This window comes from Oncorhynchus masou, unplaced genomic scaffold (assembly GCF_036934945.1).
Source record: "Oncorhynchus masou masou isolate Uvic2021 unplaced genomic scaffold, UVic_Omas_1.1 unplaced_scaffold_1372, whole genome shotgun sequence".
In the NCBI taxonomy this organism is placed as follows: domain Eukaryota; kingdom Metazoa; phylum Chordata; class Actinopteri; order Salmoniformes; family Salmonidae; genus Oncorhynchus; species Oncorhynchus masou.
In genome coordinates, this window is record NW_027003626.1 from 12,504 (window position 1) to 23,663 (window position 11,160).

Below are 11,160 nucleotides of genomic sequence, written 5' to 3' on the forward strand. Positions count from 1 at the left end.
AAACCTTCTCTTAATTAAACAAATCTAAGAAAGTCTTAAAATGTATTTTATTTGAATCGATCTGCCATCGCGGAAGAATCGCTTGACCCCTTCTGTTGTCTTGTTGAATGTGGCGTTGAGTTCTCTCTGTGGTAATTGGCTGAGAGAAATGACCCCTGGCGCCAGGAACCTGTTGGATAAAAAGGGGACGTTGTGGAGGGAGAAAAAAGCAGAGAGAGAGAGAGAGCACACTGGTGATTGCACAAGGGACTGGCTTGTGCAGGGCGGGAACACCAATCAGGGAATACCATCAGAGAACAGTTATGACAGGAAAATAATGGACCGTTCTTTTCAGACTCTTTGAATGAAACAGAAAATGGCTTCGCCCTTAAAACTAGTTGGACTTCAGCATCAACCGTCGAAAATGGGTTCTATTACGACCCATAGGTGCACAGGATTTGGAATCCAGGAAATTCTGGGCTTGAACAAGGAGCCGCCCGCGTTTCCGCGGCGTCCGTTGGAATCTCTGCAGCACAGGGCGCACCTTCTAACGGCAAGGTCGGCTCTGGGCCCCGCGGCAGTCGGGGTTGGAATGGGAATTATTGGTCCAGGAGGGATTCATTCGTTTTACAGCCAGCCTGCCTTTCTGGAGGTGTTGCAGGAGGCGCAGAGCGTTCACCTTCAGCCGCTCAACAGGGCCAGGGCAACGGGACAGCTGGATGCCCACCACTCCGCAAGCTGTTCTGGTAAATTTAGAAAAATGTTTTATTTACATTTGTATATTTATGTTAGACAAATAGACTAGTTTTTAATGGTGAACGAGTTTTGCGCGTTTTCAATCTCATTTGATTTGATCTTTTAGTTGCACCTTGACTCACGTTGGTTGAGCGCCCTCCACTTCTTTCCAAAGTTTATGTTGCGGCCAAATGAAAATGTAATTCTGATTTTAATGATTGCAAATTATCTTCTCCTCTCGCCACACTGTAGGACAGTGTTTCCTAAACTGAATAGCCACAGGTATATTGCTAATACAATTACAATGTAATACTTATAAATTGTTATCCTACACAGGGATGACCAAAAACTCGGTCCTCGGGACCCCAAGTTGCACGTTTGGTTTTGCCCTAACACCACACAGCTGATTCAAATGAGCAGAGCTTAATGATTAGTTATGTGATTTTTCGACTCGGCTGTTAAGTGCTCCGGCAAAAACCAAAACGTGAGCACCTTGGGGTCCCGAGGACCGGGTTTTGGTAAACCCTGTGTAGGATAACAGTTTATAAGTATTCTATTGTAATTGTATTAGCAACATACCCGCGGCTATTTAATAATAAACTAGGGCTGTTTATTTACAGATTCAGGTGACGATTCCTCCAGTGAAAAGACATTTTCTAATTCATCGATGAGCCAGAACAAGAAAAGAAAGAAGAGACGTCACAGGTAAAACTATTAACCATAACTAATGTTTACCTCACTGTGTTTGAATTGAACTATAAGACATTTTAGGGATATATAAATGAACACAATTCCGTGCGAAGTTTTTTTTTTGTGAAGCATTTGGAAAGCGAAATATTCAAATTAATATAACCTACAGTATTTCGATGTATGCACCTCCCTACATCTTCTCAGAACACGTTTATTAACGAAAACAACTAATTGTCAAGAATGAATCGAAATAGATCTCTAAATGATTTTCATTCCTCAAATAGAGATGAGATGGTATATCATTATGATATTTGTTTTGCGATAGGAGACGGGTTATATTATATTTATTATTATTATATATTATATTATGTATTATATATATTAATCAGTCGAGATGTTTATATTTTCGATACAGGTATTTTCCTCCTGTAGCAATAAAGAAAACGAAGTAGAAAATCTATTTAAAAAATCTTAACATTTTAATGCACGCAATCACGGATAGCCTACAAGGTGTCAATATCTCTGGTGCCGTATATTCCACAAGTAGTTTAACTCAAGGGGAAAAAAATAATGAATGTCCTTATAATGTAATTATTTATGGAACTTATTCATATTTTTATTTAATAAATAGTTTTGTGATCTCTGTGGTATGAACTAAACATTCTGTGTTGACTATAATTATGATTATCCATTGTTATTAAAACGTTTTTGATTAGCCTAGATTAGATTCAGATTGGAAAGTGTATGCCTTGTGCTCGACATACACAGCACTTCATCAAATATATATATATTTAAGGGCATGTCTATTTTTATTTAACTTCTTTTTATCCAGGAAGTCGTGTTGAGGTCAGAATATCTATTTTTATGAGGGAGACCTTGATTTTATAGACTTGGAGGCAGAATTCAACTCAAAAATGTTTGTCACTAAAATAAGTTTGTTTGTTTGTTCTCTTCTCTTATCAGAACTATATTTACTTCGTATCAGCTGGATGAGTTGGAGAAGGCTTTCAACGAGGCCCACTACCCCGATGTTTACGCCAGAGAGATGCTCTCCATGAAGACTGAACTTCCAGAGGACAGGATACAGGTGCATAACATACTGGAACCTGGCTGTGTGTGTGTGTGGACTGATGTGTGTGTGTGTGTGGCTGATGTGTGTGTGTGTGTGTGTGTGTGTGTGTGGCCTGATGTGTGTGTGTGTGGCCTGATGTGTGTGTGTGTGTGTGGCCTGATGTGTGTGTGTGTGTGGCCTGATGTGTGTGTGTGTGTGGCCTGATGTGTGTGTGTGTGTGTGTGGCCTGATGGGTGTGTGGCCTGGTGTGTGTGTCTGTGTGCTCATACTGTAACCTGGCTGTGTGTGTGTGTGTGTGTGTGTGTGTGTGTGTGTGTGTGTGTGTGTGTGTGTGTGTGTGTGTGTGTGTGTGTGTGTGTGTGTGTGTGTGTGTGTGTGTGTGTGTGTGTGTGTGTGTGTGTGCAATTACAGCTACAAGTGTCCTGGGGTATGTCTCTATCAGCTTGGCACATCTAGACACTGGGATTTTTGCCGATTCTTCAAGGCAAAACTGCTCCAGCTCCTTCAAGTTGGATGGGTTCCGCTGGTGTACAGCAATCTTTAAGTCATACCACAGATTCTCAATTGGATGGAGGTCTGGGCTTTGACTAGGTCATCCCAAGACATTTAAATGTTTCCCCTAAAACCACTCGAGTGTTGCTTTAACAGTATGCTTAGGGTCATTGTCCTGCTGGAAGGTGAACCTTTGTCCCAGTCTCAGACCTCTGGAAGACTGAAACAGGTTTCCCTCAAGAATTTCCCTGTATTTAGCGCCATCCATCATTCCTTAAATTCTGACCAGTTTCCAAGTCCCTACCGAGGAAAAACATACCCAGAGCATGATGCTGCCACCACCATGCTTCACTGTGGGGATGAGGTTCTCGGGGTGATGAGAAGTGTTGGGTTTGCGCCAGACATAGCATTTTCCTTGATGGCCAAAAAGCTCAATTTTAGTCTCATCTGACCAGAGTACCATCTTCCATATGTTTGGGGTGTTTCCCACATGCCTATTTGGTGAACACCAAACGTGTTTGCTTATTTATTTTTTTAAGCAATGGATTTGTTTTGGCCAATCTTCCATAAAGCCCAGCTCTGTGGAGCGTACGGCTTAAAGTGGTCCTATGGACAGATACTCCATTCTCCACTGTGGAGCTTTGCAGCTCCTTCAGGGTTATCTTTGGTCTCTTTGTTGCCTCTCTGATTAATACCGTCCTTGCCTGGTCCTTGAGTTTTGGTGGGCGGCTCTCTCTTGGCAGGTTTGTTGTGGTGCAATATTCTTTCTGTTTCCTAATAATGGATTTATTGGTGCTCCGTGGGATGTTACAAGTTTCTGATACTTTTTATAACCCAACCCTGATCTCTACTTCTCCACAACTTTGTCCCTGACCTGTTTGGAGAGCTCCTTGGTCTTCATGGTCCCCTTGGTCTTCATGGTGCCCCTTGGTCTTCATGGTGCCCCTTGGTCTTCATGGTGCCCCTTGGTCTTCATGGTGCCCCTTGGTCTTCACGGTGCCCCTTGGTCTTCATGGTGCTCCTTGGTCTTCATGGTGCTCCTTGGTCTTCATGGTGCCCCTTGGTCTTCATGGTGCCCCTTGCTAAGTGTTGTTGCAGACTCTGGAGCCTTTCAGAACAGGTGTGTGTATATACACTGTTCAAAAAAATAAAGGGAACACTAAAATAAAACATCCTAGATCTGAATGAATGAAATATTCTTATTAAATACTTTTTTTCTTTACATAGTTGAATGTGCTGACAACAAAATCACACAAAAAATATCAATGGAAATCAAATTTATCAACCCATGGAGGTCTGGATTTGGAGTCACACTCAAACTTAAAGTGGAAAACCACACTACAGGCTGATCCAACTTTGATGTAATGTCCTTAAAACAAGTCAAAATGAGGCTCAGTAGTGTGTGTGGCCTCCACGTGCCTGTATGACCTCCCTACAACGCCTGGGCATGCTCCTGATGAGGTGGCGGATGGTCACCTGAGGGATCTCCTCCCAGACCTGGACAAAAGCATCCGCCAACTCCTGGACAGTCTGTGGTGGATGGAGCGAGACATGATGTCCCAGATGTGCTCAATTGGATTCATGTCTGGGGAACGGGCGGGCCAGTCCATAGCATCAATGCCTTCCTCTTGCAGGAACTGCTGACACACTCCAGCCACATGAGGTCTAGCATTGTCTTGCATTAGGAGGAACCCAGGGCCAACCGCACCAGCATATGGTCTCACAAGGGGTCTGAGGATCTCATCTCGGTACCTAATGGCAGTCAGGCTACCTCTGGCGAGCACATGGAGGGCTGTGCGTCCCCCCAAAGAAATGCCACCCACCACATGACTGACCCACTGCCAAACCGGTCATGCTGGAGGATATTGCAGGCAGCAGAACATTCTCCACTGCGTCTCCAGACTCTGTCACGTCTGCCACATGTGTTCAGTGTGAACCTGCTTTCATCTGTGAAGAGCACAGGGTGCCAGTGGCGAATTTGCCAATCTTGGTGTTCTCTGGCAAATGCCAAACGTCCTGCACGGTGTTGGGCTGTAAGCACAACCCCCACCTGTGGACGTTTAACTAATTATGTGACTTCTGAAGGTACTTGGTGGCACCAGATCTTATGTAGGGGCTTTATAGCGAAGGGGGTGAATACATTACGCACCACTTTCACCATTTCTATTTTTTGAAATAAGTTTTTATTTTTTTCAATTCACCAATTCGACTATTATGTCCAATACATGAGAACTACATGTAAATCAATTTAAATTACAGGTTGTAATGCAACAAAATAGGAAAAATGCCAAAGGGGATGAATACTTTCGCAAGGCTCTGTCACACCCTATCACCACCACCATGCCTTCTCTGCTCAATTAACACCCTATCACCAACACCACCACGCCTTCTCTGCTCAATGAACACCCTATCACCACCACCATGCCTTCTCTGCTCAATTAACACCCTATCACCACCACCACGCCTTCTCTGCTCAATGAACACCCTATCACCACCACCACGCCTTCTCTGCTCAATTAACACCCTATCACCACCACGCCTTCTCTACTCAATTAACATCCTATCACCACCACCACGCCTTCTCTGCTCAATTAACATCCTATCACCACCACCACGCCTTCTCTGCTCTGCTCAATTAACACCCTATCACCACCACGCCTTCTCTGCTCAATTAACACCCTATCACCACCACCACGCCTTCTCTGCTCAATTAACACCCTATCACCACCACCACGCCTTCTCTGCTCAATTAACACCCTATCACCACCACGCCTTCTCTGCTCAATTAACATCCTATCACCACCACCACGCCTTCTCTGCTCAATTAACATCCTATCACCACCACCACGCCTTCTCTGCTCAATTAACACCCTATCACCACCACCACGCCTTCTCTGCTCAATTAACACCCTATCACCACCACCACGCCTTCTCTGCTCAATTAACACCCTATCACCACCACCACGCCTTCTCTGCTCAATTAACACCCTATCACCACCACCACGCCTTCTCTGCTCAATTAACACCCTATCACCACCACCACGCCTTCTCTGCTCAATTAACACCCTATCACCACCACCACGCCTTCTCTGCTCAATTAACACCCTATCACCACCACCACCACGCCTTCTCTGCTCAATTAACACCACATTTCCTCTGGTGTAATTCGTTAAATCAGCAGACAGGGAGGCAGACAGGGAGGCAGAGAGATGCTTTAGCACAAGGCATGGTGGGAGCTATCAATGAAAGGATAACTACAGTGAAATTAATTAGCATGGGTCAATGGCAGGGCTCTCCAGGGTTCTTAGCTCTTTAATTTCCCTGGTGATTTTTGAAAGCCTGTCACCCATTGATTGGCTCTGGAAATTAACTTATTTTTCAATCAGCCTCCACATGCCCCTAGGGTCACCCACCTCTCCTCCCCTTTCTCAGCTCAGCTGTTTCACACACAGCACGTGTACACACACACACACACACACACACACACCCTCCTCTCCTCCCCTTTCTCAGCACAGCTGTTTCACACACGCGCACACACACAGCATGTGTACTCACAGACACACACACACACACACACACACAGCACGTGTACACACAGACACACACACACACACACACACACACACACACACACACACACACACACACACACTGCTCTCTGCTGTGCGCCCTGGAAGTAATTCCTTATCTCCAGACCCATCACCGTGAGATGGGGGTTATCTCCAGACCCATCTCTCTTCTCTCTGTATCTTTCTCCCTGATCTATATGCATGTCTCTGAATCTGAAGTGGTGAGGTTATTACTGGGTCTCCACTGTGGAAATCAATTTAGGCACTCGATTAGTCTAGGGGAGAGGGAGACACACACACACACACACACACACACACACACACACACACACACACACACACACACACACACACACACACACACACACACACACACACACACACACACACACACACACACGTGAATCTAGCAGAAACAGCATAATATCTGCTTATCTTCTCCATCAGGTGTCCTTGTTCTATAACTAGAGAATAAAGACTGTGGTACACAATCATTGTATCCAATCAATGGACGTTTAAGTTCACCTGGCTACTCTCACCTTATCATGTGGGTGTAATACCAGTGACTTGATGTTTAAATTGAGACGTCCTCTTTCCATCACAGGACTCCTTGAAACACAATGATTGTTGCTAAGTGGACCATCCTAGCTAAATACTGATTGTTTTTTTTATAATCTCTTTTTTTTAATTCTTCATATCAGATCTGCTTTTTGTTAGGATGTGTTTAAAACATTTAGTGTCTGCTACACCAATTTGTTGCTTGACTTATGGATGATGTCAATACAGCTAAATTCATATCTTTTTACTTGTTTTATATTATATTGAAGGACATATGCAGAAACATAAAATGCAGTCAAGTTTGGACACCTATTTATTCAAGGGTTTTTCTTAATTTTGTAATTTTCTATGTTGTATAATAATAGCTAAGAAATCAGAACTATGATATAACCCATATGGAATCATGGAGTAACCAAAAAAGTGTAAAACAAATCAAAATATATTTGAGATTCTTCAAAGAAGCCACCTTGATGACAGATTTGCACACTTTTGGCATTCTCTCAACCAGCTTCCTCTGGAATGCTTTTCTAACAGTCTTGAAGGAGTTCCCACATATGCTGAGCACTTGTTGGCAGTGGTGTAAAGTACTCAAGTATGACATTTGGGTACTTTTTCCACCACTGCTTGTTGGCTGCTTTTCCTTCACTCTGCGGTCCAACTAATCCCAAAACATCTCAATTGGTTTGAGCTTCGGGTGATTGTGGAGGCCAGGTCATCTAAAGCAGCACTCCATCTCACTCTCCTTCTTGGTCAAATAGCCCTTAAATAGCCTGAAAGGTTGTTGGGTCATTGTCCTGTTGAAAAAAAAAATGATAGTCCCACTAAGCACAAACCAGATGGGACGGTATATCACTGCAGAATGCTGTGGTAGAGCCTGATGGTTAAGTGTGCCTTCAATTCTAAATAAATCAGTGTCGCCAGCAAAGCACCATCACACCTCCTCTTCCATGCTTCACGGTGGGAACCACACATGTAGAGATCATCCGTTCACCTACTCTGCGTCTCACAAAGACACGGCGGTTGGAACCAAAAATCTCAAATTTGGACTCATCAGACCAAAGGACAGATTTCCACCGGTCTGATGTCCATTGCTCATGTTTCTTGGCCCAAACAAGTTTTTTTTCTTCTTATTGGTATCCTTAAGTAGTGGTTTCTTTCCAACAATTTGACCATGAAGGCCTGATTCACGCAGCCTCCTCTGTACAGTTGATGTTGATGTGTCTGTTACTTGAACTCTGTGAAGCATTTATTTGTGCTGCAATCTGAGGTGCAGTTAACTCTAATGAACTTATCCTCTACAGCAGAGGTAACTCTGGGTCTTCCTTTCCTGTGGCGGTCCTCATGAGAGCCAGTTTCATCATAGGGCTTTATAGTTTTTGTTACTGTCTTTTCTCTTTGCTTATTTGAGCTGTTCTTGCGATTATATATGATATATTTACCAAATAGGGCTATCTTCTGTATACCAACCCTCCCTTGTCTCAACACAACTGATTAGCTCAAATGCGGTAAAAAGGGAAGAAATTACACAAAATAACTTTTAACAGGGCACACCTGTTAATTAAAAAGTACTCCAGGTGACTACTTTATGAAGCTGGTTGAGAGAATTCCAAGAGTGTGCAAAGCTGTCATCAAGGCAAAGGGTGGCTACTTTTTAAGATTCTAAAATATATTTTCATTTGTTCAACACTTTTTTTGGTTACTACATGATTCCATATGTGTTATTTCATAGTTTGATGCCTTCACTATTATTCTACATTGAAGAAAATAAAGAAAAATGCCTGGAATTGTTCGATGTGTCCAAACTTTTGAACCTAAACTTCCCATCCGCTGTCCCTTCCTCCCTTCCTGCAGGTTTGGTTTCAGAACCGCCGTGCCAAGTGGAGGAAGAGGGAGAAGTGTTGGGGTCGCAGCAGTGTGATGGCAGAGTATGGCCTGTACGGTGCCATGGTCCGCCACTCCATCCCTCTGCCCGAGTCCATCCTCAAGTCAGCCAAGGACGGCGTCATGGATTCCTGTGCCCCATGGCTACTGGGTAAGGCACTGTGCAAATGTGGGTGGGTGGGTGTGCTTTGGTCCCATGTGGCTCAGTTGTTGGAGCATGACACTTGCAACGTCAGGGTTGTGTGTTCGATTCCCACGGGGGGACCAGTATGAATGAAAATGTATGTACTCACTACTGTAAGTCGCTCTGGATAAGAGCGTCTGCTAGATGACTAACATATTCCATTCTGCAGTTTTCAATTAGTTACCATCTCATTGATCTATGCTAATCAATCGAACCGATACGTCAAGCAGAGAGGAGATGCATCTTAATCCAGTCTGATAAAGTAGGATTATCATCTTATTGATTAACACCTATCATTGACACTTTTTATCGACTCCCGACAAGTCTGACATTGAGCTCAAAACCTTTTTGAAAATCCTCCCTTTCCTCCACCATGATGTAGTTAGTGGAACGTTCAGGTGGAGAGCTTGGTTTAACTATTCACATACCATATATTGTTTTTAATTTATATTTATTTTTAATCCTAGTCCCCCGTCCCCGCAGTTGGCCTTTTGCCTTTTTGGTAGGCCGTCATTGTAAATAAGAATTTGTTCTTCACTGACTTGCCTAGTTAAATAAAAACATTTTTAAATAAAATAAATGGTTCAACGAGCAGTTTAAACCTCTCTGTTAGTGAGGGTACCTTTCCCATGTTGCCTCCTGACCATGGTGGAGGTCAGAAACACTAACTGACCAAGACCTTCTACTACTTGCCAGCTACAGCTCAATAGGAGCTTGAGATTCCTGGTACTGTAGCTTTGCTGTTTTTAAACGTGCATGTTTCCAATGATTTATTTTCCTTCCAGGTATGCACAAGAAGTCCATGGATACCCCTGTACCGACCTCTTCTGGAAAACTAGAAGCTCCTCATTCCCAACCGCCTGCCAGGGAACGAGAGAGGGAGAGAGTGGTGGAGAAAACAGAGGCGGAGGAGAGGAGGAGGGAGAGTACCAGATCGTCCATGTCCAAAGAGGAACTGCGAGAGAATAGCATCGCTGCACTCAGAGCTAAAGCACTGGAACACAGCGCTAAGATGCTGGGGACACATCCTGGGGATGGACCACCGGGAACAGTTTCAGGGGATGGAACAGGGGGACAGCCAATGGAGACAGAGGATAAAGAGGAGGACAGTTGAAGCCTGCGTTAGAGAGAGAGAGAGCCCAGTCACTGATATGAATGCTCATCGTCTAAAGAAGTTGATGCCCTCTCTGTAAAGAACACTGTTGACATACTTCTGATGTCTATACTATCATAAACAAGATGGTATCGATCACAATACACAATATTCTTAGTAGCAAAAAAAAAAATACATAATGTTTCTTTGACACCAAGACCTGATATCGTCAACCTCAAAATCCTTCAGTCATGGAGATAAATTTTGTACAGATCACATTTTGCATCATGGGAAATTCCACCTCGGTAAACTGCTATAACTATACCCTGGTCTATAACTGTCCACTGTTTTTTAATCTGTCAACTATTTGGGTGCTTGCTAATCTGCAATTTTAGGAAGACTAACCATTTGGTTACGTAGATCAGTCTCTACATAACATAATAGGGGACAGTACATAGGCTAAGGTAATAATCAAAACATGTCGTGACAAAAATATACATGGTGTCTTGTGGAAAAACAAGAGACTAAACTTGCAGAGGATTCGTGGACCTTTTTAACACAAACACATACTCTTGAAATGTATGGTGGATTTCTCTATTGTAATAATTTTTAAATGAAATATAGCTACGTTCATGTAGTTGGAAATCAGTAAGTTGTGTTTTTGTTTCGTCTCTGTGTTCTGTATAATAGTAATAAAACGTTACTTACATGGAAGATTCAGGGGTATCGTGTGTGTTGATGAGGATTCATTAAGAATAGCCCAAATTACATAAACCACATTGCATAGGTCTGTCATAATAGGCTATTTTAAATCGAAACATATTGATTGATCTTGTAATATAAATAGACTAATTGTGTTATAGGTTATACCCCAATTGCGCCAAACCGATAGCCTATAACCTAATCA

General features: G+C 43.1%; 1 protein-coding gene across 1 annotated transcript; it reads left to right on the plus strand.

Annotated features, from left to right (window-relative positions):
- Nucleotides 1-343: 343 nt before the first annotated feature.
- On the plus strand, nucleotides 344-10,274 carry LOC135530537 (visual system homeobox 2-like). The gene is made up of 5 exons (XM_064958838.1): nucleotides 344-725; nucleotides 1,335-1,419; nucleotides 2,368-2,491; nucleotides 8,947-9,127; nucleotides 9,946-10,274. The coding sequence occupies exons 1-5, from the start codon at nucleotides 344-346 to the stop codon at nucleotides 10,272-10,274; spliced, it is 1,101 nt and encodes a 366-aa protein (XP_064814910.1).
- Nucleotides 10,275-11,160: the final 886 nt, after the last annotated feature.